A 25,015-nucleotide genomic window follows, 5' to 3' on the forward strand; every position below is an offset into this window, starting at 1 on the left:
GTATTATCCTAACAATATCAAGCATAAAGACATTTGTAATTAAAATGAGCTTGAAGAAGAGGGCTTAGAAGCATTGCTAAATGCAGACCATAATTCTTTCATTGAGTTTCTTGGGTTTTTTAGCAAGTGGTTTTACAGGCAAAGAAGGAATGGAATGGTAAAGTCCTTAAAACTCTCCAAAGGTCACCTGCTGCTGTGAATTAAATGCAGACTCGTTAACTGTTGCTTTTGCTTTCAGATAGTAAGTGCAGCAGAGAATTGAAATCTTATAATTAAATGTTTAGGACGGGCACATCCTTCGCTTCCCATGTGTTTTCCATCACTGCCTTTTGAAGAATCCCTTTGTGTGTCTGACTGAAGAAATTCCATGCCTCGGCCTTTGCTTTACAGTGGGAACCGGTATCATCCTGGGTCCATACTATTCCTCCAAATATGGACCCCCTTGGACATGCAGGACTTCATCTATTTGTTTCTGGGTTTTGTTTCTTCGGGACAGGGTCTCACTGTGTAGCTCTGGCTGTCCTGGAACCCACTATGTGGATGCCGCTTGCCTTGATCACCCCAGTACACCCTGCTCCCCACCCCCACCCCCACCCCACTGGGATCAAAGGCCTGCACCACCACGACCTGTGCCAGACCTCGCCTGTATCCACGGTGGATCTAAACGGCCAACTGTTGCCTAGAAATAACCAAGCTTCCCTCTTGTTTTTGCTTATAGATGGGGTGACTGGATTGAAGGAGTTGGCGTTCCTCAGGGATCTGGCTGAACAGAACTCTGGGAAATATGGGATCCCGGACCGGACAGCCTTGCCTGTGATAAAGGGCAGCATGATGGTGCTGAACCAGCTGAGCAACCTGGAGACCACAGTTGGCAGGTTCTACACTAACCTTCCCAACCGGATGATTGACGAGGCTGTCTTCAGCCTCCCCTTCTCTGACGAGATGGGGGATGGTAAGTGCAGAGAGAATGTCCTCCTATGGGAGAGGAAAGGAAGGAGCAAACAGGAAGGTGTACCCTTCCTGCTCCAACCCCACAGAAACATGCCTGCCCCCTAACCTGCCACATGGCTCTAACACATAACATCTTTTTAAAAACAAAGGTGAACACACTCTTTGCCTTTCATCTTGGCTCCTGTCAGATGTTTCCTCCTTGCTCCAGCCTAAAAGGATGTAAAGGGATAGTTCCCGATGCATCTTCCTGAGGACGCTCCATTAGGAAGTGACACTGAAGGGTAGCATTGTGTCACAGTGCATAGGGAAACACAAAGATTTGGCGGTGGGTGGGCTCTTAGGTCCCACACTTCCTAAGTCCTTGTCCTCAGTAGTGTATTTCGTCTTGTTAATTCTGTTTGGTCATCTTCGAAAAGGGATAATAAATCAGGGAAATTTTAGGATTAATTCACACACATACATGAATATATACAGATTAAGATGGATACCTACATATATACATATACAGAGACATATACCAGTGGCTGGCATGCTACCCAGTTATGAGTACTGCTTATTCCCTTTTTTAACACACTATTTCACCTTTACTGTTATCACCACCATCCTGATGCCACAAGTACCCAGACCATAATGTTGAGTAATGGCTTTAACTGTCACATGATTCAGTCACCTGACCTAGAAAATGGGAATCCTTTCTGTCAAGGTAATTGTGAAGAAGAATTGCAGTAATATATATAAAATATCTATAAAATGCCTGGCCAATAGTAGGTTGGTTCTCAGGAAAAATGGAATCTTTTGAATCTTCTTTTTTAATGCTTTTTTTACATTTTTAAAATTTTATGTATGTGACTGATTTGCTTCCATACATGTCTAAAGCATGTGCATTCTGGAACTAGAGTGATGATCAATTGTGACTTGACATGTGGGTGCTCAGAACTAAACCCCGGTCCTCTGCAAGAACAGCATGTACTCTTCAGTACCGAGTCATTTCTCCAGCTCTAATCTTTTCTTTTTCTTTTTTCTGAGATTGGGTTTCTCTGTGTATATCTGCCTGTCCTAGAACTCACTCTGTAGGCCAGGCTGGCCTCAAACTCGGAGATCCTCCTGCCTCTGCCTCCCGAGTGCTGGGATTAAAGGCAGGCACCACTACACTCAGCTTAATATTCATTTTCTTACTGAGCCTCCCTCCCTTATTCTCAGTGAAGGTTAAAAGAAGCAGCTAGTTATTAAGCAGACGGATGACATCACAAACAAGGTCTGGTTTTCCTGTTGACTGGGAACTCTCGCAGATGCAGCTGTAGCTAGGCAAGGAAAACTGGCCTAAAAGGGAGCAAGGTTGCAGAGATGGGTTCTGGAGATGGGGAAATGCGCTTTTTTGATTTCTTGTGCTATATGCATACATGTGTGTGTATGTGCGTATGTGTAGGGTGTGCTCACTTGTGAGTGCTGTGTGTGTACACAGAAACCAGAGGTGCATGTCAGGAATCTCCCTCAGTTGCTCTCCACCGTTTTTCCCCCTCAGTTTCTCCCTGGAGTTGACTGACATGTCTAGGCTGGCTGGCCAGCAGGCCCCCAGGACCTGCACGCCCAGCACTAAGATTTCAGACACATGTCGTGACACTGAGCTTCCTCACATGGGTGCTGAGGACCCAGATGCAGATCCTCACACTCACGTGTCAAGCGCTTTGCTGGCTGGGCCATCTCTCCAGCCCAGCATATTTTTTTTTATAAAACAGAAACGTAACAGCTGCAGTTTTTATCCCTTTTTGTTCTGAGTGGGTCCTGTTCTGAGTGGGTCCACAAATCTGCATAGTCTAGGACAGTGGTTCTCAGCCTTCCAGATGCTGCGACCCCTGAATACAGTTCCTCATGGTGTGGTGATGACCCCCCCCCTCCATAAAATTATTTCATTGCTACTTCATAATTGTAATTTTGCTAGTTATAAGAATCACAATGTGAATATCTGTGTTTTCCCATGGTCTCAGGCGACCCCTGTAAAAAGGGACACTGGAATGATTAATGTTCATTTAAGTATATAATTTTTATAATTTATTTTTATTTTATGTGCATTGGTGCTTTGCCTGCATGTATGTCTTTGTGGGGGCGTCAGATCTTCATTCAACCCCCAAGGGGGTCGCAACCCACAGATTGAGAACCACTTGTCTAGGAACTCCTGCCTCCAGATTAGGCTATTCCTCTAAGTAGTTACAGTACCGTGTCTTAAATGCACATTTGTGTGTGTGTGTGTGTGTGTGTGTGTGTGTGTGTGTGTGTGTGTGTGTGCGCGCGCGCGCGCCAGCCAAGTGATGTACCACAGAGTGAGGGGGAAGGTACACAAAACCCCCTCATTAAAATTTTGCTGATAAGAGACTGATTAAGACATCCTATTACTACTGTGTGAAAGGAATACAGACAGATGTAGAAATGCAATCCTTTAGGAACCCAGCGGAATAAGTTACCTAAAATGACCAATACCGGTCAGGTGGAGTGGGGCCCCTCTTAAAATTTACACCGTATATGAAAACGTTGAGAAACCGTTTGTTAATGTCATCCAAATTTTAGTCTGCAGGTCTTACTTCATGAACCCTCCACAGCAGATTTCAGTCATTGGTTTACACGTCTGTTGAGTTTCTGTGCCAGTGTGTCAACTTCTATCGGGCTTTCAGGTCCTACGATTTATTGGGTGACACCTCCTCTGCCTTCACGAGCTTGAACACAGAGTGCTCAATGCAGCTCTAACTCAAAAACCGCTGTTCATTGATTGTCATTTGGTGCATATCATTGTGTGTGTGTGTGTGTGTGTGTGTGTGTGTGTGTGTGTGTGTGTGATATGTATTTGCTGAACATGCATTTCTTTTAAAAAAAAAAAACAACTTGTATGTTTGAGATTCAAGTAGAGAGGGTAGTGTTTGGAGATTCTGTCAGTATGGATATAGCTTGACATACTTTATTCGCCGCATGAGGATCTAGAGTCTTCTGTCTAGAGGCTGGGAAATGTCCCAGTAAGGTGCTTACCTGAGTTCAGGTCCCTTAGAAACCGTGTAAAATGCCAGGAACGCAGAGTGGAATCTATAACCCTGGTGCTGGTGTGAACAGAGACAGGCAGCTGACAGGCGCTCCCTGGCTAGCTGGTCTAGTCAAATCAGTGAGCTCCGGGTTCAGTGAGAGGCCCTGTCTCAGTTGGGCAACTGAGAAAAGAAACCTGACATTAACCTGGACTTCTGAGGGAGTGCATGTGCAAACACGTGTGCAAACACACAGACAGATACACATGCACAGACACATGCACACACAAATCAACTCATTTGTAATTAATTAATACAAAGAATCTCCTGTCTAAGCTGATGGAAAAATAGGTTTGAGGCTCATTTTTGAGACAGTTCTTTTCGTCATAGCCAGAAGAGGTTAGACTGCTCTTGAATCTCGGTCATGGAGCATTGCGTTGGACTTTTACTGGTCTATGAAAATGACTTGCATCTTAGACAAAAGCCCAGGGAAATGTGGCCTACATAGGGACCTTTGTCTCTCTCTATACTGGCTCCCACAATAGTGCTTCTGCCATACACAACCCATTCATCCAGGGAGACCTAAACACAAACCTCCTGTGAAGTCTGCACTTCAGTCCGTCTTCAATATCTGCTGTTTTCAAGCCGACAATGAGAAACATTTGAAATGTGAACTGAATAGACGGTGCTTTGAAGATCAGAAGAGACCTCCTACCCACCATGGAATGACTTTTTACAAACTTTTCCGGGGTTGTGTCTCCCCCTTCCTGCTAAGTGATGCATTCAGCTGGTCTCTGCCACCACAGCAGTTCAGCACACCTGGAGTATTGTCATCACCCACAGCTCTCTGTGTAGAAGTCCATTCTTCGTAGACACCTTTAAGAGTGTCCAGATCCTTTTCCAAAGTGTTCTAGGAGGGATTTATGAACAAGCACATGCCTCCGGGTGAAGGGAGATACAAGATAGAGAAAAGCAGGTCATTTCTATGTTTTGAGATTTATGGAGAGCCCCGAGATTGCAGCATGATTAGAGATCAGAGACGTTGCCTGTCTCGGCTTCATGAAGACACATACCCGTCAGGGCGGCACAAACATGTCCTGCCTCTCGGTGGAGGCGGCACAGTTTGGTGCCCAGGTGGATTCTGAGAGCCACACCCTTCCCCCCCGTCCAGTTTCCTCCTGTGTGCTCTTCCCTAACTGCCCTGCTGTTTTATGTGTCCTGTGAGCTAAGTATGACTGTATAGTTTGAAAAATTGTTTCTAAAAAGAAAAAAATATGAAAGAATGGGTCCCTGAGACAGTATGGCTGACAGAGCCTACAGCATGTACTGTCTGGACCTTTACACTCTAGTGTGGGGACTGGCCTCCATGACTAGAAATGCATTCCTATGGAAATTTCATCTTCTTTCAACTACTCAGAGTTCTGTATGATCAGTTTCTGCGGTTTTCTAATGTCCTCCTCTGTCTTCAGGGATTTTTGATACATTAATACGCTGTAATGTTTGTATCTTTTACAAATCCCTTTCCCTGCAGTCTCTTGGTCCAGCATCCCCTAGAAATCAGCAAAACAGTTCCTTTCATCTGTGTCCTGTCAGCATCAGTGAGGGATATTATCTCCAGTGTCACACGTCACACGTATAGTATCAAAGGAGTAAACTGGAATGGAACTCAAGAGCTCAGATTCCTTATCCAGTGGTTTTTGTTGTTTTTGTTTGTTGTTTTGTTTTGTTTTTTGTCTGTTTGTCTGTCTGTTTGTTTTTGACATACAACTGAATCTTCCCAGTTCACCAGATGTGTTTGGCACTGCACTATATTCTATTAATCCCAAGTGTCTTAGTTAGGGTTTCTATTACTGTGAAAAGATACCATGACCACAGCTACCTTTACAAAGGAAACATTTAATGGGAGTGACTCGCTTACACTTCCACAGGTTTGCTCTGTTATCATCATAACAGGGAGCATGGCGGCAACAGGAAGTCCACTGAGACACTGGGCGGTATCCTGAGTTTAGGAAACCTCAAAGCCCGCCCCCATAGTGACACACTTCCTCCAACAAATCCACACCCACTCCAACAAAGCCACACCTTCTAATAGTGCCACTCCCTATGAGATTATGGAGGCCAATTACATTCAAACTACCACACCAAGTATCATGGCTTAGATAGGAAGTGGGGGGCATGGAATCACCCCTGTTTATTTTAACTGCAATATCTGAACACCAAAGGACCCTCTTCTCTTCCTTTGGCTCACTTTCCATGCAGGCTGCAAGAGCAGGGGTTCAGACCTGGATCACAGAAAACTTTCCAACAGAACCCGAGGGCACTATTAGCCCTTATACTTCACCTGAGCACAGCCCCAGCCTTGGTCCAGAATTTCTATGCTATTCTTTGGTTCTGTTTTTAACCCACAGGTCTGATAATGACTGTGAGTAAACCCTGTTACTTTGGAAATCTCCTCCTGGGAATCGTAGGTGTGGACGTGAACCTGGCTTACATTCTTGAAGACGTGACATATTACCAAGACTCTTTGGCTTCCTATACTTTTCTCATAGATGACAAAGGTAATTTACAAAGAGTTACTTGTAAGAAAGAAGACTTTTCTTTTGCAACTTAAAAAAAAATAGTCTGTGGATATTCTTGTACTAATACATGAAGTGGGATAAGGATGGCTTTCAGGGAAGTTATGGGGTCACTGGGCCACTGTGGGAATGTATCCTAGGGATGGCAGAATACATTCACAAACCATGAGGTCATGATATGCTGGGTTATGAGATCGTGGGTTTTTATAACATCAAGAAGTTAGACTTGGGGGTGAACAATGTCTAGAATGGGGTTTAAACCACTTTTTGTTAGTACCTTTATCTTTAGATTCCCTGGCAGGAAGGTTTACATATAACAGATTAGAACATTTAATAAAATGAAAACCAGAAAAACGAACACCACCTAAATAGCCTCCATTAGACATATGTTCAGTAATTTAAGAGCTCTTTCAACACTTCAGGAGTTTTATGAGAGCTCACATAAAACAGGTTGAGGTTTTATTGGACTGCCATGGTACATACGAGGTTTTGAGCACTGGGCAGCCATCCCAGACAGTCCACAGTTCAGACCAGTAATGGGCACATTTGTTAGAACTGGCATTCTACATCTTCCTTATAACATGTCTTATTCTGTGATTTCAGGGTATACACTTATGCATCCATCTCTTACCAGGCCATACTTACTGTCAGAGCCCCCCCTTCATACTGACATCATACATTACGAAAATATCCCCAAGTTTGAACTGGTTCGGCAAAATATCCTAAGGTAAGAACGAGGTGAGGGCTACAGGATTTCATGTCTTTTGAGAAGGGGACCCATTTTGTGATCAAATATGAGTGTTTGCCATAGGATATGAGGCAAGTATACAAATTATTTTCTTGTTACCAAAAGTTTTCTGAGTAATTTTTTCATAATGATAGGAGCCAAGGGCTGGGAGATGGCTCAGTAGGCAAACGTGCTTGCCATGCAGGTTTGGCAATCCAGATTTGATCCCAGAAACCACATAAAAGGAGAAGGAATGAATAGACTCCACAGAGTTCTCTTCTAACCTACACACTCTCACCGTGGTAACCCCCCACCTCCGCCACCCCTCACCCAGACACATACACACACACATTGTGAATACATACACAATAATAATAAATAAATAAAATTAAATCGGAAAACAAGAATTTAAAGAAGGGTAGCCAGGATCTTGTTTACTTGATGTAACAGGGAAAGTCAAAATTATTTGGAGGCAATATTTTGTCAATCAAATTCTACGTTTCCATTGAGTTTAATTGTCAAGTCAGGCATATGTTAACACGTTTCCAGAAAGTACTCTGCTTAGACCAAACTGAAATGGATTAGCAAAAAACAGGCTAAGATGAGGAGCAGTAGATAGCTTGTCAGTGCCGTGTCCGACCGCACAGTTTGTGCAGCGCTCCCTTAAAATAAAAACAGATTGGATGTTTTCCAACCGGGATATGTTATTTTGGCAGATGGTAACCTGTGGAGAAATGAGTCTTCGTGCTCATTGGTTGAAAATTAATAAGTGAATGATTTGAGACAAGTCAGTCTCTGGAAAGAATTAGCATTGGGGGCAGGGTAGAGGCGAAGGATGGCTTCTAAAGTGGAGTTGATATAACGCCTTTACAAAATTGAAAATCTCACATCATGTCTTTCAAAAGTGATGAGTTTCAATGCTGTTCAGAAGCAGGGGGTGGCCATTGGCTCACAGCTTCTTCCTTGCCTTTAATTAAGTGCTTAATTTTTCTTTCTTGCCTGAGGCATTTAATTCTGTTTTTCCACCCAGCCTCCCTCTAGGCAGCCGGATTATCACAGTCCCTGTGAACTCATCTCTGTCTTGGCACATAAACAAGCTGAGGGAGACTGGAAAGGAAGCCTACAATGTGAGCTACGCCTGGAAGATGGTGAGTGGAAGGAAGTCGTTTGGATTGGACGGCCCATGAAGTCTAGTTCAATGCTCTTCTCACGGTAACACTGGAGAGCTTGGGTCAGACTATACGACCAGCCAGATTTAAAGTGACTGGGTTAGAAGACATTCCACAGATGGTTCATATTTTTTCCCCTTTCTTGTTTATAAAACCAGTAATTGTTCATGACAAAGAGATCAAATCATATAAAAGGATATAAAGGGGAGAAAATAGATCCACTCCTTCCTGCCCTTGACCTATTTCCCATCAGTAACCACTTCAACCCGTTTCCAGAACCAGCACCCCCCCTACCACCACAAACAAGTCTCTGTGTGTACACATGCATGGGGTGCATTAGTGACTGTATGAATTTATGTAGATAGATCATAGCTCTTTAAATGAATTTTGAAGCAACATTTACTTATTTGTACATGTGTGGGCACATGGAGGCCAGAGGACAATTTGTGGGAGGTAGTTCTCGATTTCTACCAGGGTAGACGTCGGGGCATCATGGGGGCAGGAAGTACCTCCACTTGCTGAGTTAGCTGCAGAGCCTTTTTTTTTTTTTTTTTAAATATAGATTATTGTCAGATCTTGGAGTTACAGACAGTTGTGAGCTGCCATGTGTGTGCTGGGAATTGAACCCAGGTTCTCTGGAAGAACAGCCAGTGCTCTTACCCGCTGAACCATCTATCAGCCAGATCTGGTAGAACACACCTTTAATCCCAGCCCTCAGGTGGCAGAGGCAGGTGGATCTTTTGAGTTCAAGTCCAGCCTGGTCTACAGAGTGAGTTCTAGGACAGCCAGGGCTACACAGAGAAATTCTGTCTTATCATAAAACCAGACTTTTGTGTTTGAATTCAGAGGCTTCTTTCTTCTAGCATATTTTCTAATATATTCCAATGAAAAGCATTTCAGTTACATGCTGGATGGTATCTGCATTAATAACTGTTGATATTTAAAAAAAGAAAGAAATGTAGGCATTGTGTGGCTTTTGGACGGTAAGCAGAACTCAATGTCAACATTTTTGGAAAGAAGAATTTTCTCTTCTTCCCACATTGATAAATCCTGAGCTATGTCCTGAGTTCAACAATTCAGCGAGAGGTACTGCCTCTCTCAGGGAGCTAAATTTGTCACCCAGGTCACTATCAAGTGAAAAACTAAGAGAGTAAAATGAGATTCAAGACAAATCAAGCTGCACTCACTACCCAGCAATAAGGGCAAATATTTTTAAATTTCTTTATTTGAGGAGGGTGGTAAATATTTGCTTTGTCCCAAGGGATAAAATGGATCTTTCTATTAATATAATTCAAGAAGAGTCAGCTATTACTGAGAAAATCTGCCCGAATAGCTCAGCATCCACAGACACGGCAGACCAATGAATTCTTTTACCGAATTCAACTGAGGATAACTTGAGATTAAGTTAGCAGTGTGAAGCGATTGCTCTTTCTAGCTAACCCAGCTACTTTTGGAACTTAGGTATTTTTCCCTTACTCAATAAGCTAAATTCTGTAAAGTTATATTCCAGTTCCTCCAGTAGGGTTCCATCTTTTGGATCAGTGGAACTTGCAGCAGTAAAAACCTAACTTCAGGGACACCTATGTAAGACTGCGCAGCGAGGAAAGAGTAGATGCTGTTTAGAATACCCCATCAACTTCCTAATTCAGGGCATGAGGGAAGAGGATTAAATTTGCTAATCTAATTGAGGATGTTTGCCAGCAGTACTTGAAAGCAATTCCAGGAAGATGTCAATTGCCTCTGTGTTTAAAGATTCTGAAGCCATTCTCACAGACCCCATGTTTAACTTAACTCTAACCTGTCTGGTTTCCAATTTCTTCCTCACTGCATCATCCTAGCCATTTTCCTCAGGCACTGGCTTTTAGTTCTGACTTAGCTGTCTTCACTCTCATCAATTGACATACCATCGTTTAAATGGATTCTTTGGGGTTGAGAAAGACAGACCCGTGGGGAAAGTGCTTATTGTGCAAGAAGGGTGGCCTGAATTTGGATCACCAGCGTCCATGTGAATCCAGGTGTGCATCTAACCCCAGCACTGTAGAGCGGAGACAGGAGGACCCCAGAGGCTTCATGGCAAGCTAGTTTAGTCACACCAGCAAACTCCAAGGTCACTGAGAGATCCTGTCTCAAAACATAGAGAAGAGACTGAGGAAGGCATCCCAATGTCAACCTCTGATCTCCACATACGCCTGCAAGCAGTCTCACACACACGAAGGAAGGTATGCATAACATACACACACACACACACACACACACACACAGAGAGAGAGAGAGAGAGAGAGATAATAGTAAACAGACTCTTTGCATCTTGCAATATATCAGACTTACACAGTTATGCACTGTTTAATGATAGTCCAAGAACAGCATCACTGCATCATTGGGTGTGAATGTCATTGACTTACACAACCCTCCTCCATGGTATGGGTCAGCCAACTGTACCTGGCTGCCTGAGGCAATCAAAGCGCAGGTGTGCAGAGGTATGTGGCAGATGCCAGAATAACACAACATGCTGTTTTTTCAGTAAGCATTTGTATAAGCAGAAATAGATCTCCTAAAATAATGATTAAAGTTGTGGTAGGAGTGACTACGTAAAGTGTAACTGAGTTCTTCCCACCAATACTGCAGTCGATTGTCTGTGCTACATGTTTATATGGCTGACAGACAACAGAGTAGGCTACTTCACCCCCATGGCACATAAATCATGAGTTGCATTGTGATCCTACAGTGGCATCATCTGGAAATGACAGGCATTTTCTAGCTATCAGATAACTTTTCATTACATTTACCATTGTTGGTGGTAAGTCAGTGACTGGCTGATGATTATTGGGAAGATATTTTCCTCACTAAATTTTGTTCAAACATCCATTTCTAAGAGAAAGCAGATCTGCAAATACATAGTGTTTATTGTATTAGACTGCTAAAGCACCTGCCTATCCTGGACAGAAATGTTGACCCACCTATACTGGGCAAGAGTACCATACATAGAATTTTTGCTTCCTATGAGGTTTGTTTGTTTGTTTGTTTGTTTGTTTGTTTGTTTGTTTGTTTTTCAAGACAGGGTTTCTCTGTGTAGCTTTGCACCTTTCCTGGAGCTCACTCTGTAGCTCAGGCTGGCCTCAAACTCACAGAGGTCCGCCTGCCTCTGCTTCCCGAGAGCTGGGATTAAAGGCGTGCGCCGCCGCCGCCCAATGCTTCCTATGAGTTTTAACAGTGATGGTGTTCATTTCAGACCTGGGGTGGAGACAGTGCTTGCTGGGGACGAAATAAACACGCTGGATTCTGTAAAGACTGCCCCGAGCCCTTCTCTTACTGAGGATTCACAATTGATTAAGAATATAATAAGTTTTGGTTTTACTCAATCCCTGGGCAAGCTTCAGTGAAACATTTCACTATTAGGATAAGAATTTGTAATGTGTCATACTGATAATAGAAAAAAAGAAAAGAATAGTCTGCTCAGCTGGGCAGTGGTGGCACACGCCTTTAATCCCAGCACTCAGGAGGCAGAGGCAGGCGGATCTCTGTGAGTCTGAGGTCAGGCTGGTCTACAAAAGTGAGTTCCAGGACAGGCTCCCAAGCTACACAGAGAAACCCTGTCGGAAAAAAAAAAAAAGAAAGAAAAAAGAAAAACAATAGTCAACTCTCAGAAAACTTCTATAAAAACCAATGCTTTTTTTTTTCTCCTTGGGCTAGAGGATGTACCTAGGACAAGCCAGTCAAGCACTTTATCACTGAGCTGTCCCAGGCCCCACTTGTACATTTTAAGTGAATTCCAAGCCATGCACACGCACTTGTGACCATTAACCTATCTAATCATGACAAACCAGGTCACAGTTCCCAGGGGGCTCCTCTTCATCTGTCTATTCATTAGCTGTAGAATGTTGTGTTACATACAAGCTCCTTTCCATAAGAAGGAAAAACAGAAAATATCTTCTGTGAATCTTCATATCATTCATGTGTTCATCCGACATTGCATTAACGCCTTCCCAGAGAGAAGACAGACATCAGAAAAGAATGTATGCAATGGACTCTTCATTTTCTGTGTTAGGAATTCCTTGCTGATTTTTTTCCCTCCCCTTTACAGGTACAGGACACTTCCTTCATTCTGTGTATTGTGGTGATCCAACCGGAAATACCTGTCAAACAATTGAAGAACCTCAACACCGTGCCCAGCAGCAAGCTGCTGTACCACCGGCTAGATCTCCTGGGCCAACCTAGCGCTTGCCTCCACTTCAAGCAGCTGGCGACTCTAGGTAAAGCCCATGGGCTCCTCAGCTTCCTGCATGATCTTGCTCAAAGAGTTTATCATAAACATGTTTGATTCCTGCTCTCTGTCCAGCCCCAAATACTTCATATTTCCAGTTCTAGAAAATGTGAAGCAGCCAGGTACAGTGGTTCACACTCACAGTCCTGGTGGTATTAGGCTGGGACAGGCAGATCACTATGGGCTGAACTATATAGTGAGTTTCCGGACAGCCTGGGCTATTGAGTGAGAACCTGTCTCAATAAACTAATAATAATAATGATAGCGTAACAAAATATACTATGTGTAGCAGTTATGTTCTCTGCCTTGGTCAGGTTGCCTAGAAGAGGTTGGGAATTTCTTTTTTTTTTTTTTATGATATATTTTATTTATTATATAAGCAGTGTTCTTTCTGCAAGTTTGCCTGTATGCCTGAAGAGGGAATCAGATCTCATTATAGATGGTTGTGAGCCACCATGTGGTTGCTGGGAATTGAACTCACGACCTCTGGAAGAGCAGTCAGTGCTCTTAACCTCTGAGCCATCTCTCCAGCCCCCTGAGATGGGAATTGCTATGCTCTCAAAAGAGACCAGTGAAGAGGGGAAGGCAGTAAACAGGGAGAAAAGACAAAGCTAAGCTGATTCCAAATGATGCTCCAGCCTCTGGGGTCTCAGGTTCGCAGTGTCCATGGACCCAGCATCTTCCCAGACCACAGATGAGCTTTCCTAGTGCTCAGCCCCTCTCAGCCTGCGGCCAGTGCTAGGCATGGTTTGGTTGTCCAGAGGCCACAAACAGGTGTCCTACCAGAAGAGCACAGGACACAGGTGTGAGGAGGTGCAGGTGTGGGGAGGGATCTGATGAAGGTGCTGATGGCATCTTCCACAGCACCCTACCTCAAAAGAGCTTAGCCGTAGGCAGAGTCTCCAAAGGATGCCGGTAGGACTTACTATTGCAATGTACCAGGTGTTTAGTGTCCAGTGCCTTGGTTGATCTGTGGCAAAGGAAGACATTTGGGCTTACCAAAGAAAAATAATTTCCTCAGACTAAGGCAAAGCAACAAAGCTGAGATGCTTTGAAGTCGGTTTCCTCTGAAATTAATGTCACAACTCCACTGTCTACCAGTTTATTTCTGATTTCTATATATCTTTATAGGTTAAGTGAGTTTCTTGTAGACAAATTTGTTTGGATAGAGAGTAGGTTTCGTATCCATTTTTGGCGATCTTTGTTGTTTGGGTTTTTATGTTGGTTGTTTGTTGTATACAGGTATCACTATATAATCAATCCTGGCTGGTCTCAAACTCACTTCCCTCATGCCTCAGCCTCCCAGGTGCTGGATGTCACATGACAGTGTTTTATGACACATTTTAAAATAGGGTGAGGCTTGGTGTGGTGGTGCGTGTTTTTAAGTACTCAGGAAGCAGAGGCAGGCAAATCTCTGTGACTTTGAGACTAGGCTGGTCCACAAGGAGAGTTCTAAGCCAGCCAGGGCTGCACACCAAGACCTGTTTCAAAGGAAATAAAAGTATGGGAAGGTTGAACAATAAAAAATTTAAATAGAACATTTTGTTTCATACTGTGACTCACTGCAAGGATTTTTGTCTCAAATAGGAAACTAATTTTCATGTTAGACCTCGTATCTACAGATATACACATGGGATACTCTCGATAAGCTTTCTTTGGGACACGTTTGCCTACCACCTGGGAGGGTGATTTTTTAATTTGGTTTTGGTTTTTGCACTGATGTCAACATTTCATCTTTCTTTCTCCTGAATGACAGTTACTGATGTGAATACTAACAGACATCACTGGTGCTCCTGTAAAGCACCGTTCAGCATCGCTCTAGAGAGTTGGTGTTATTTTCCCCATTTTGCAAATGCTTGCCCAACATCTCACAGCCAGAAAATGGCAGAGCCCAGAGTCTACCCAGTCTGGCTCTATGTGTGTGCTGTACCCTCTATCCTAACAGATACACAGCATGCAGATCTACGATTCTTAGGATTTCCGCTTCCAGCATTTGTGCCTCTTTGGGCACATCCCCATCCTGCCTCCCTCACAGGACCATAAGCTCCCTGAAGGGAGAGAATGTGGCTTTTTTTTTTTTCCTTCCCTTTTTCTCTGCTCTCATTGTCAAGCTCTTTGTGCCCTTGTGGAAGACATTAAGCCACCGTAGCAGACATGTTGGCAGAGCCTGAGTGATGCTTTTGTTTGGGCCCCCAATGAAGTCTCGGTGTGCTGAGGCCTGCTTTGTCGGGGTCTCTTTCAGAAAGTCCAACCGTCATGCTGTCCGCCGGCAGCTTTTCCTCCCCCTACGAGCACCTCAGCCAGCCCGAGACCAAGCGCATGGTGGAGCATTACACGGCCTATCTCAGTGACAACACTCGCCTCATTGCTAACCCAGGACTCAAAGTAAGTGCTGGCACAGGCCACATCCCCGGGACCCCTTCCCACAGGCCCAGGAGGGGGTGTTGGCCACGAACCTTTGAAGTATCAAACCCTGCTTGCATCTGGGCCTCTGCAGCCAGGAGCCAAAAAGGCAGAGTGTGTGCCCCAGGGGGAGGCTAGTCAGCTGTGACCCTTTTGATGGATTAAGGAGCCCAGTGAGCCACATGAAGAATCTGCTTCAGGTCCCATAGGCAATGGGGATTTCCAGGTGGGGGGTGTGATTAAGAGACCAGAGAAAACCTCACACTCCATTTTTCCCATGGAAAAGAAGTGGTCTGCTGTCGAGATGAATATGACAGTCAACACCAAAGAGGCCGTGTCTATGTGTCTAATGATCCGCCGTAGGGATTTTCTGAAGCTAGCTAGGTGAACAACTGTGTAGTCGCAGCAACCCGACTTCATTCTGCAAACTTTTGTTTTCACCGGGTTTGGCTGAGTCCATCTGCTCTGGAAAGGTTTTCAAGAAGTAATTGGGCTTGGCTTCTCTGCAAGAGAACCTTGGGGAGCCCTGCCAGCAGCCCACACTCTTTTCATGTGAGTTTTTTTTAAAGGGGCCCTGCAAGGTCTGCCTTTGTTTCTTAGTTCTCTGTCCGGAATGAAGTGATGGCGACCAGCCACGTCACAGATGAATGGATGACACAGATGGAAATGAGCAGCCTGAACACATACATTGTCCGCCGTTACATAGCAACACCCAATGGCGTCCTCAGAATTTATCCTGGGTCCCTCATGGACAAAGCATTTGATCCCACTAGGAGACAGTGGTGAGTCTGAGGGGGCTTCCGTTTCCAGGTCCTCCTAGGCCTGGGGAGACATGATAAGTACAGACAATACAGCAACTTTGCCAATCACAGAAGACACTTCCAAGGGGGGTAAAATTATTTTCAATATTTTTTTTAATATTGTGGGTTATTTTCCTAACTGCAGTGCCTTTATCTCTCTATTGGAATTTTGAGAGTGAAATGCCTTACATTTGTCCATTTTGACTCCTAAGGTCTTACTTGATTCTTCCTCATGACTGGAGGGTCATCTTGAATGAAATAGTTCATTTTACTCCGTGTAATTATGGCATCATGTATGACCTGTGGAAAATGAACACATGTAAATTCAGGAATGTTCTTCTACCTCTGAGCTTCATTTTCACACTTGTGCTAGGCAGGCACTGTAGCAGGGAGGAGGCAGCATGAACCAGGAGCAAAATCACTTCTGTGTTGGATAGCAACCACCTCGCTCAGGAGTCAGCTCTTCCGGGCCATTCCCCACCCGGAATAATCCGGGGTGGTTTCCTTATGTTTATTTACTTCTCTTCTTTCATTGGTCCTTTTCTATATTCCCCTCTGGATCACCTGAACCGCAGGGCTCAGTCAAAGCTCAGAGTCGAGCACATGTCAGAGCAGGGAATCTCAGTCTCTCAGCTCTTTGTCCTGATGCTATCCTCAGACACAAAAGGTGAGAAGCTGGGCTGGGTCGGCCGCTCAGTGCTAGAGCACTTGCCTGGCATGGGTAAGCCATAAGTTCAAAACCCCAGCTCTGCAAATGAAGTAAGGAGGTAGAGAGATAGCTCAGTGGTTAAGAGCACTTGTTCTTGCAGAGGACCCGGGTTCAATTCCCACTCCCACATGGTGGCTCACAAACATCTATCTGTAACTCCAATTCCAGCACCTTCTTCTGGCCTCTGCAGGCACTAAGCATGTACATGGCACACATACGTAATAAGCAGGCAAAACACACATAAACTGTTTTTTAAAAATTTATGGAAGATTCGTTTTGATTTTTAAGGTGGTACCAGCACAGTTAGTGATAAGTACTTTAGAGCTACAAACTCACTGTTCCTTGAAACTTACAGGGTAGTTAATGCCTAAAATCACATGGCTTCTCTTGGGTCTCTGTTAGGTATCTTCATGCGGTAGCTAATCCAGGGCTGATTTCTCTGACTGGTCCTTACCTCGACGTTGGAGGAGCTGGCTATGTGGTGACGATCAGTCACACAATTCATTCATCCAGGTAATTATGTTAATTAATTTTTAGTCATGTAAAACCTTTTAGATTACATGTATTAACTTACCTAATGTGTGCTTGTGTGCATGCATACATGCACAGGACACACGTGGAGGCCAGTGGACAGCTTGTAAGAAGAGACTGGTTCTCTTAGACCATGCAGGTCCCGGGGATCCGGCCATCGGGTTTGGTGGCAATCACCTTTGCCCACTGAAGCAGTCCCACCAACTTTTTCAGTCACGTGCACATACATGTAAAAAGGAAAAGAAATCCCAGCTGGAACATGGCATCTTTCATTGTTAGAATTGCTATGTTTTCCAGCAGAGGAGTATTTTTTAATGAGGAAAGATGTACCAGGGCATCTGGAGTTCTATTGTGTCTGACTCTTTAGAATTATGTGAGTTGTTTGCTTTAGTTTTCTGTTTGGTATTTTGGAAAGTATCTCTTAAAAATGATGTTGCCAGGATATCCGTACCATGGGACATATATCAGAATGTATTGTTTCCTACCGCTTAAAGCTTCAGCTGTGACGCTACAAACATCAGTGAAAGTTTGGATGGGAAAGTGAATTGCTTTAATCCCTTTATTATACAAACAGCTATTTTCTCAAAGCAACCAAGAAAGACCATATTTTTGACTGGTGCCTGGCATGCTGCCTTAAAACTTAGAGGAAAGCAGATCTTCTTGCTTTTCAGTGGTGCTCATTACTCTTCAAATGACTGGTACTAGTTAGAAGTCTCCTGACATAAGTTCATTGATATAATAATTGGAGAGCAGAGTGGGGTGGAATTCCAGCATCGGGCCCATGTCTCTATGGAAAGCCATGCCTGCCGCCAGCCAAAGGCTGATTCTGGGGCAGCGGTGTCTGCTTGACTGTCAGCTGTCTCATAACACAAATCCCCTACATAAGCAAATAACCCTCATACGGAGTACATCCTTCCGTATTTCTGTTAGCATGCCATCTGGTATGTGATGAGACTCATCATCCCCTCCACACAGCCTAATCCGTGAAGGAAAAGTAAATAGACTGTTTCTTCCAGGGACAGAGTCCACCTCATCTCTAACTGTAGTTAAAGGGGCCTGAGTCGGGCTTTCAAAGATACCAGTGAGGGGTCCCTTCATCGTCAACTCGTTGTCAGGAGCACTTAGCCTTGCCTTCTGTTGTGTGCTCTTGGTGCACGGGTAGAGACCAGTTTGTGAGTTTATGTGTATGTGTGTAAGCATCTTTACTGACGATTAGGGGAAGTACAAGAATGTTGATCTGGTTTGTTTGCCAACCTTTGTGGGGCCTGTTCAAATGAAGCACGGCGGGAACGCAGTGACTTTTCAAATGAGAACAACTTTAGATCTCCTCTCTGGTTACCTTCCTGTTTAACAACAACAAAAATGCACAGTTTTCGTCCTAGACTGGAAGTCACTGTGAATATGGATTCCCCCCAGAGGAAACGTATGCTGTGGCCCTCCTCAAAATGTAGCCTGCAGACCCCATTGTGTGGATGTTTCACTTAGCTGGGTACCATTTGAGTATTTAGAGCTGTGGCCTCTTCCTTCATCACAGTTTAGATCCAAGCCCACAGCCTCTTCCATTGCTCAGCAAAAGCCCCCGCAACTTGCACTGCTACACAGGCTTGGCAAAGGTGCCAGCTTGGGAACCTACTCCCCTCCTGAGATACGTAAAAGTAGCTTTGCTGTTTGTGATTTATAGAACTGTAAGCAAATCCTTTTTTGCTTTTGTTTCCTCACTAGAGCCTATCTCAAATAATTATTTTAATAATTAAATTAAATAATATGTGAAGCTCATAGAACAGCGCCCAGAACGTGGGAAAGGGGCAAGGTGTTAGAGGTGATGCCTGGGAAAATGCTTAGCTCCAAACTTGACAGTGTTGAGTGATAAGTAAATAGCGGTTATTTTATTGCCGTGCTATTTAGGCTTTGAACTTGTGGCATTCGAACTGGTCAGAGGAAAGAGCTGACATGGATACCCCACTTGTCTGAAACACAACCACTCACCCCTGGTTTCAGGTGTACTTTGGTGGAGAGCTAGGGGAGGGCTTTCTAACTCAGCGCTCACCAGTCACTCATGGGAACTCTGTCTGCTTCCATGAGCATTTCCAGTGGCCTGTCAGTCTAGCTGGGCATTCTCCCCATGTGATAACACTGCTGGAGATAAAGGGACTGGTCACAGGATTTCAATAATGATAATCGCATACATGTGTTACCATCAACCTGGTCCGTTGTTTAGAAATGTAGATTTGGCTGGATATTTCTATAACATTCTTTTGAGTTGCTATGGTAACAGTACAGCTCACTGCAATTCAGGTAAAATACAAATCTAGGCTCATGGGTAAGATACGTGCTATTACTTCAGCATCTTAATTCATACTGGAGCAGATAGCTGCCATTCAGAGGAGGTTTAGAAATCAAATGAGCACATCCCAAACACCGGAACAGTACTTTCCACAGAAGCAGACATACAGTACTGTAGAGAAGAGCCAACCTCCGGTGCTGTTCCAGATACAGGGAAAGGGGGATATTTAAGTCTTTTAACCATTCTCAGGCTGATTTTTTTCATCCATAAAATACAAACTACAATTTTTTTCTTAGCTTCTTCCACAGAAATTAAATAATTTAAAATTGTTTACAGCCCTACAGATCTGACTTAGTGACTAAGACAATATGCTTTTGGAATTAGGCAGTGAGTTTCTGTCCATGTATACACTAATTATTCCATGATGCTGGCCAGAGAGACCTCACTCTTGCAAGCTCCAGTGTGCTTGAATTGCTAAAGCCTCCCAAGAGTGCCACAAAAGGGGCTGGAGAGATGGCCTGGCAGTTAAGAACACTTGTTCTTCTTGTAGAAGACCCAATTTGGCTGCCAGCACCAGCTCCAGTCGTGTACCTGGTGCACATATATAACACATGGAGACACACATGCACAAAACGTAAAAGTAAAGATTACCATGAGAAAAGTCTGGGCTGTCAATCAGTTCACAGAGCACCTGCCTAGGATGCAGTAGGCCCCCAGAGTTAAACCCTGTCGCTGTGGAGAGAGAAGAAAAAGACCATCATGAAATGGTTAAGAATGAAGTCATTTTTTTCTTCTGTTATTTTCTTGGTAACCAGCCAGGTAGATAATAATAGATGTTGGGCTGGGGGTGGGGGGAGAGCGGGAGGAGGGAGGACAGGGGAATCCGTGGCTGATATGTAAAATTAAATTAAATTATAAAATAAAAAAAAAATAGATGTTGGGCTCTTAACAGTCCATGTTGGGTAAGCCCTGCTGTATTTCACTGAGTCACTTCTGCTATTCGGGTGTTTACCTTATGTTTATCTCCTTTTTCATATGAAAAACCAAAGTTTTAAAAAGGCCAAATAGCATCCAGGAGCAACATAAATAAAACTGGCTATGCTGGGACTTGACCCCATATCTACCAAAAAATTAGCCAGCAGCACCAAGCCTTACTGCCTGGATTTACCTGCCGAGTCCCTCTTTGAGGGTAGTATAGGGTAGAGAGGGTGTTCTGACCTGCAACACATAAGACTCGTTCTTAAATAGGAACTGTGTTTTGAGTAGAGTCCACCATGGTGTTGTGGAAAGAAAATGGACAGGGTTCCTGGTAAGTTTTATGTGGCCTTAGTGTGCTTGCTAAGTCTCTGTGAGGCCTGTTTCCTTACCAGAAAGAGTGAAGGCAGTAATGAATTGCAGCCATTCAGGTTCCATTTCTAGAAGCTTGCTGAAGTAACTGTAGCGCCTGTGAGATGGTTCCGTGGGGAAAGGCGCCTGCTGCCCAGGCTGACAGCCTGAGTTTGATCCCCGGGACCACATAATGGAAGGAGAGAAGTGACTCCCACAAGTTGCCTTCTTCTACACACACACTGTGGCATGCATGCCCCACATACATCTACAAACACACAGGCACATACATGCATACATGTGTATATACACATGTACATAATATTTTTCAGTTTTAAGTAGCCAGACCTGCAATCTCTCACTCTTACGTCTCTGACTGATATTTTTGCTAAAAAGCCCAACCACTCTGAACATTTGTGGGGGTTGTGAGGACTGGACATATCCCACAGCTGCTCGTGTTTGGTGCTGGTCTTATTCAGAAAGCCGTAACTAAAGGCTTAATGTTTTTTCTCAAGGCATCTTCATGCTACATTCAGTCACTCCGCATTTACAGGCGCGGGAAATGGGGAGGGCATATGTTTCTAATCCTAGACAATGCCATGTATGCTCTACCTCTTCTTCTCATCGGTCTCCTTCACATGAAGTACACAGCTGTCTTCCGGACACACTGTGGCTGTGATGGGCATTGACTTCACCCTGAGGTACTTCTACAAAGTTCTGATGGACCTCTTACCAGTTTGTAACCAAGATGGTGGCAACAAAATAAGGTAAGCCCTCCAGGGACACTAGTTCCTGTCCACTGCCAAAATCAGAACAAATTGGGACCAGATGTTGGCCATATAGTTAGAATCAGTACCAAAAGTTGAGTTCATGGCCTGGGTGTCCTATTAAGACGGGTTTTTATTGTCCTCTTCCCCTCCACCACCTTTTTTTCCCAAATCTCTCTCTCTCTCTCTCTCTCTGTGTGTGTGTGTGTGTGTGTGTGTGTGTGTGTGTGTGTGTGTGTGTGTGCAGATGTCAGAGGACAACTTTGGGTGTCCTTACCTTCTACCTTCTTTGAGACAAGGTCCCTTATTCATGGCTGTAAGCACCAGGCTCCCTGGCCAATGAGCTGTCAAGGAGTCTCCTTACAGATGTGTGCTACAGCATTAAGCTTACCATGGGTGTGGGGGACTGCAAGGCGAGTGTTTTACCCACTGTGGCATCTCCCTGGCCCTTCTTTCCTTTTTCAAAGGTACATGCTGCTTATTATTTAGACAAACAGACACAGTGCCTAGCAAGAGGAATAGCAGAGTGCCCCAAAGTCATGTTTCTCCAGAAGTCAGTGATTGGAAGCGTCCCTCAACTTTGGTACTGGGGAGACCAGAGGGCGCTTTCTGTTGGGCGGCACTTTTGATGTTAACTTAGTCATTAAGCCAATCTCTGTGAAATTTCAGCTGTTTAGACTGGCACTTTTACATTTTCCCAGAAAGAGGCTCACAGATCTACGAGACCTCGCCTTCTGAATTTCAAAAGAAAATGTCTGATCAAAGCAAGGGCATTCCCTTGATTCAGCGCAGACAGCTTTTAAAAGTCGCTTCTTGGTTCCGTCTTGTGCTCCGCACGTTCTGTCGCTGTTGAATTTCACATTGGAGTTTAATGGGCGTGTGCAGGGCTCCTGGCCACCGCTCTGACTACTGCTGGGGGAAGAAGATGGAACATAGTCCTGATTAAAGCAGTTCTGGCTCTGCTTAGTGTTCCTACAAGTACCTTTTTATGTGCATCGAGTGTTGTGTTTTGTTTGTTTGTGTCTGTGAATACTCCTCTGCTTCTTCCCTTCAAAATCATCCTCCTTCTAATATTCTTTCAAAGAATTTCACGTCCCTCACACTTGCATTGGGTGGGCACATCCCCTGTGAACTGTACAGGTGACCACAGAACAATGTGTAGCTCTTACCCTAACCTGAAGGCCAGCTAGTCCATCACCGGCAAGGTTCCTTCATTCTTCCCCCCGTAAGTCTAGATAAGTTTGTTTTAAGGCTAGTGCAGTCAAGTGTCCTTTGAAAGCATGTCAGCCACTCATATGAATGAAGGACATCACTTTTTTTTGGTACAGGTGCTTCATAATGGAGGACAGAGGTTATCTGGTGGCTCATCCAACCCTCGTTGACCCCAAAGGCCATGCACCTCTGGAGCAACAACACATCACCCACAAGGTATCCTTTGGCCAAAGTTAGTCAGCTCTGTTCTGCGAAAGCCCAACGTATGTGAAGTGACTGGTCTTTGTCTTGTGGTCTTGTCAGGAGCCCCTGGTAGCAAATGATATCCTGAACCACCCAAACTTTGTGAAGAAGAACCTGTGCAACAGCTTCAGTGACCGGACCGTGCAGAGATCTTATAAATTCAATACCAGCCTGGTGGTAAGCCCATGGTCCCACTCCTTCGTGGACTATGAACGGAATAATGCCCATGTCTGATTTGTTGCTCTAGAGTCACAGGATCCCAGCAGTAGGGCAAGACCTTAGTACATCCCCCCACTGTGATCATTGTGGGACAGAAAGCCAGGATGTGACAGGGACTGTCTGAAGGTCGCAGGGTTGGTACTCTGGTTTGATTAATACACCAGCGGTATTAGTTATGGGTCCCTAGAACACTGGTTCTCAACCTGTGGGTTGTGACCCCTTGAGGGGGGGATCAAACGACCCTTTCACAGGAGTCACATATCAGATATCCTACATATCAGGTATTTACATTACAGTTCATAACAGTAGCAAAATTACGATCATGAAGTAGCAACGAAAATAATTTTATGGTTGGGGGTCACCATAACATGAGGGACTGTATATTAAAGGGTCACATTAGGAAGGTTGAGAACCACTACCCTAGAGGATAGAACTTACAAAATGATTTTATATATATATATATATATATATATATATATATATATATATATATATATAGAGAGAGAGAGAGAGAGAGAGAGAGAGAGAGAGAGAGAGAGAGAGGATTTATTAGAATGACTTACAGGCTTGGTCCACCTGGTCCAACAATGGCTGTCTCCCAAAATAATGCCCAAGAATTCAGGCCGGATGTCTCCGCTGGTCTTCAGTACATGCTGGAATCCCAAAGAAGTAGGCTCTGATGCCAGGGAAGGAATAGACTTGCTAGGGCAAAGAGAGCAAGCAGGCAAAGAGAAAGCCAGCTTCCTTCTTGAGAAAGCCAGCTTCCTTCTTCCACGTCCTTTATGGAAGTGTGGCCCAGATTCAAAGTGGATTTCCCACCTCAACGATCCAGGTTAGAAGTGGGTCTTCCCACTTCAAATGATTTAATTAAGAAAAAAAAAATCCCTCACAGGTGTGCCCAGCCATTTGGGTTTTAGTTAATGTAGTTAATTCCAGATGTACTCAAGTTGACAACTAAGAATAGCCATCATACCACCCCATCCCATATCCCTTTGAGTTCCTGCTGAGAGCTGTTCCCATACTCTGTACATACGTCTGTGGTTCCGGGTCCTCCTGTCTCCTGGAGACGTTTTACTGCCTGAATTTCGAAGGCCAGCTTCAGTCAGTCCTTGGTCACCCACCGTGATAGGTGGGGAATTTTGTGGCAATCATCCTGAAAGCATGTGTTTGTTTCGTTTGCTTTTGTAGCCGAGAGTATTCTACATGACTTGAATTGCTGCAAAATTTACATGGCTAAATAAAATAATAATTTTAACGTGCTGCATTAAATTGAATATCTTAAATATCATGGAGTTGATTGTGAAAAGCAATTGCCCAGTGGAAAAAGAGAAGCTTTCAAAGTGTCCACAACATCCCCCTGCTGCCCTGCGTACCCCCTGCTCATCGTGAGCAGCGCTGTTGTGGGGGAGCTGGGTAGTTACTGTATGAAAGTCTGCCCCTTCCGATGTGTCTGGTTCTTTTCTACGGGGGCTTCCAGAGTCCTCTGCAGGTAAATCCCCGAGGCTGGAGTTGAAAAAGCACATTCTAGTTGAATGGAAATTAGAATAATTTATTTTTTATTACTTTTTAAATTGCATCATGTATTTGTGTGGGTGTACAGATGTACATATAGCACATGTGTGGGGAGGTCAGAGGACGACTGTACTTGGTATTTTCTTTAGGCTGCCAACCAGCTCCCAAATAAAGACATGGAGAGTTACCATTAATTATGAGTGCTGCATCCACCATGAGGAAGCAGAGAGCATGATTGTGTGAATGCCTGCTGCTGCTCAGGTCCCTTCCCTATTACACAGTTCAGGATCCCAGCCAGGAAATGGTGCCACCCACAGTGG

The 25,015-nt window shown here is 44.2% G+C and overlaps 1 protein-coding gene across 1 annotated transcript in view; it reads left to right on the forward strand.

The window, feature by feature from the left end:
- The window catches only part of Cachd1 (cache domain containing 1), a 230,744-nt gene that overhangs the window by 186,706 nt on the left and 19,023 nt on the right, over window positions 1-25,015 (forward strand). The window contains exons 9-19 of the mRNA XM_006974048.4: window positions 719-952; window positions 6,365-6,514; window positions 7,136-7,259; window positions 8,290-8,407; window positions 12,510-12,678; window positions 14,932-15,074; window positions 15,693-15,874; window positions 17,004-17,114; window positions 21,387-21,509; window positions 22,838-22,937; window positions 23,025-23,141. Coding sequence (XP_006974110.1) covers window positions 719-952; window positions 6,365-6,514; window positions 7,136-7,259; window positions 8,290-8,407; window positions 12,510-12,678; window positions 14,932-15,074; window positions 15,693-15,874; window positions 17,004-17,114; window positions 21,387-21,509; window positions 22,838-22,937; window positions 23,025-23,141 — 1,571 coding nt within the window. The remainder of the gene's footprint in view (window positions 1-718; window positions 953-6,364; window positions 6,515-7,135; window positions 7,260-8,289; window positions 8,408-12,509; window positions 12,679-14,931; window positions 15,075-15,692; window positions 15,875-17,003; window positions 17,115-21,386; window positions 21,510-22,837; window positions 22,938-23,024; window positions 23,142-25,015) is intronic.

This window comes from Peromyscus maniculatus, chromosome 2 (assembly GCF_049852395.1).
Source record: "Peromyscus maniculatus bairdii isolate BWxNUB_F1_BW_parent chromosome 2, HU_Pman_BW_mat_3.1, whole genome shotgun sequence".
Taxonomy (NCBI): Eukaryota; Metazoa; Chordata; class Mammalia; order Rodentia; family Cricetidae; genus Peromyscus; species Peromyscus maniculatus.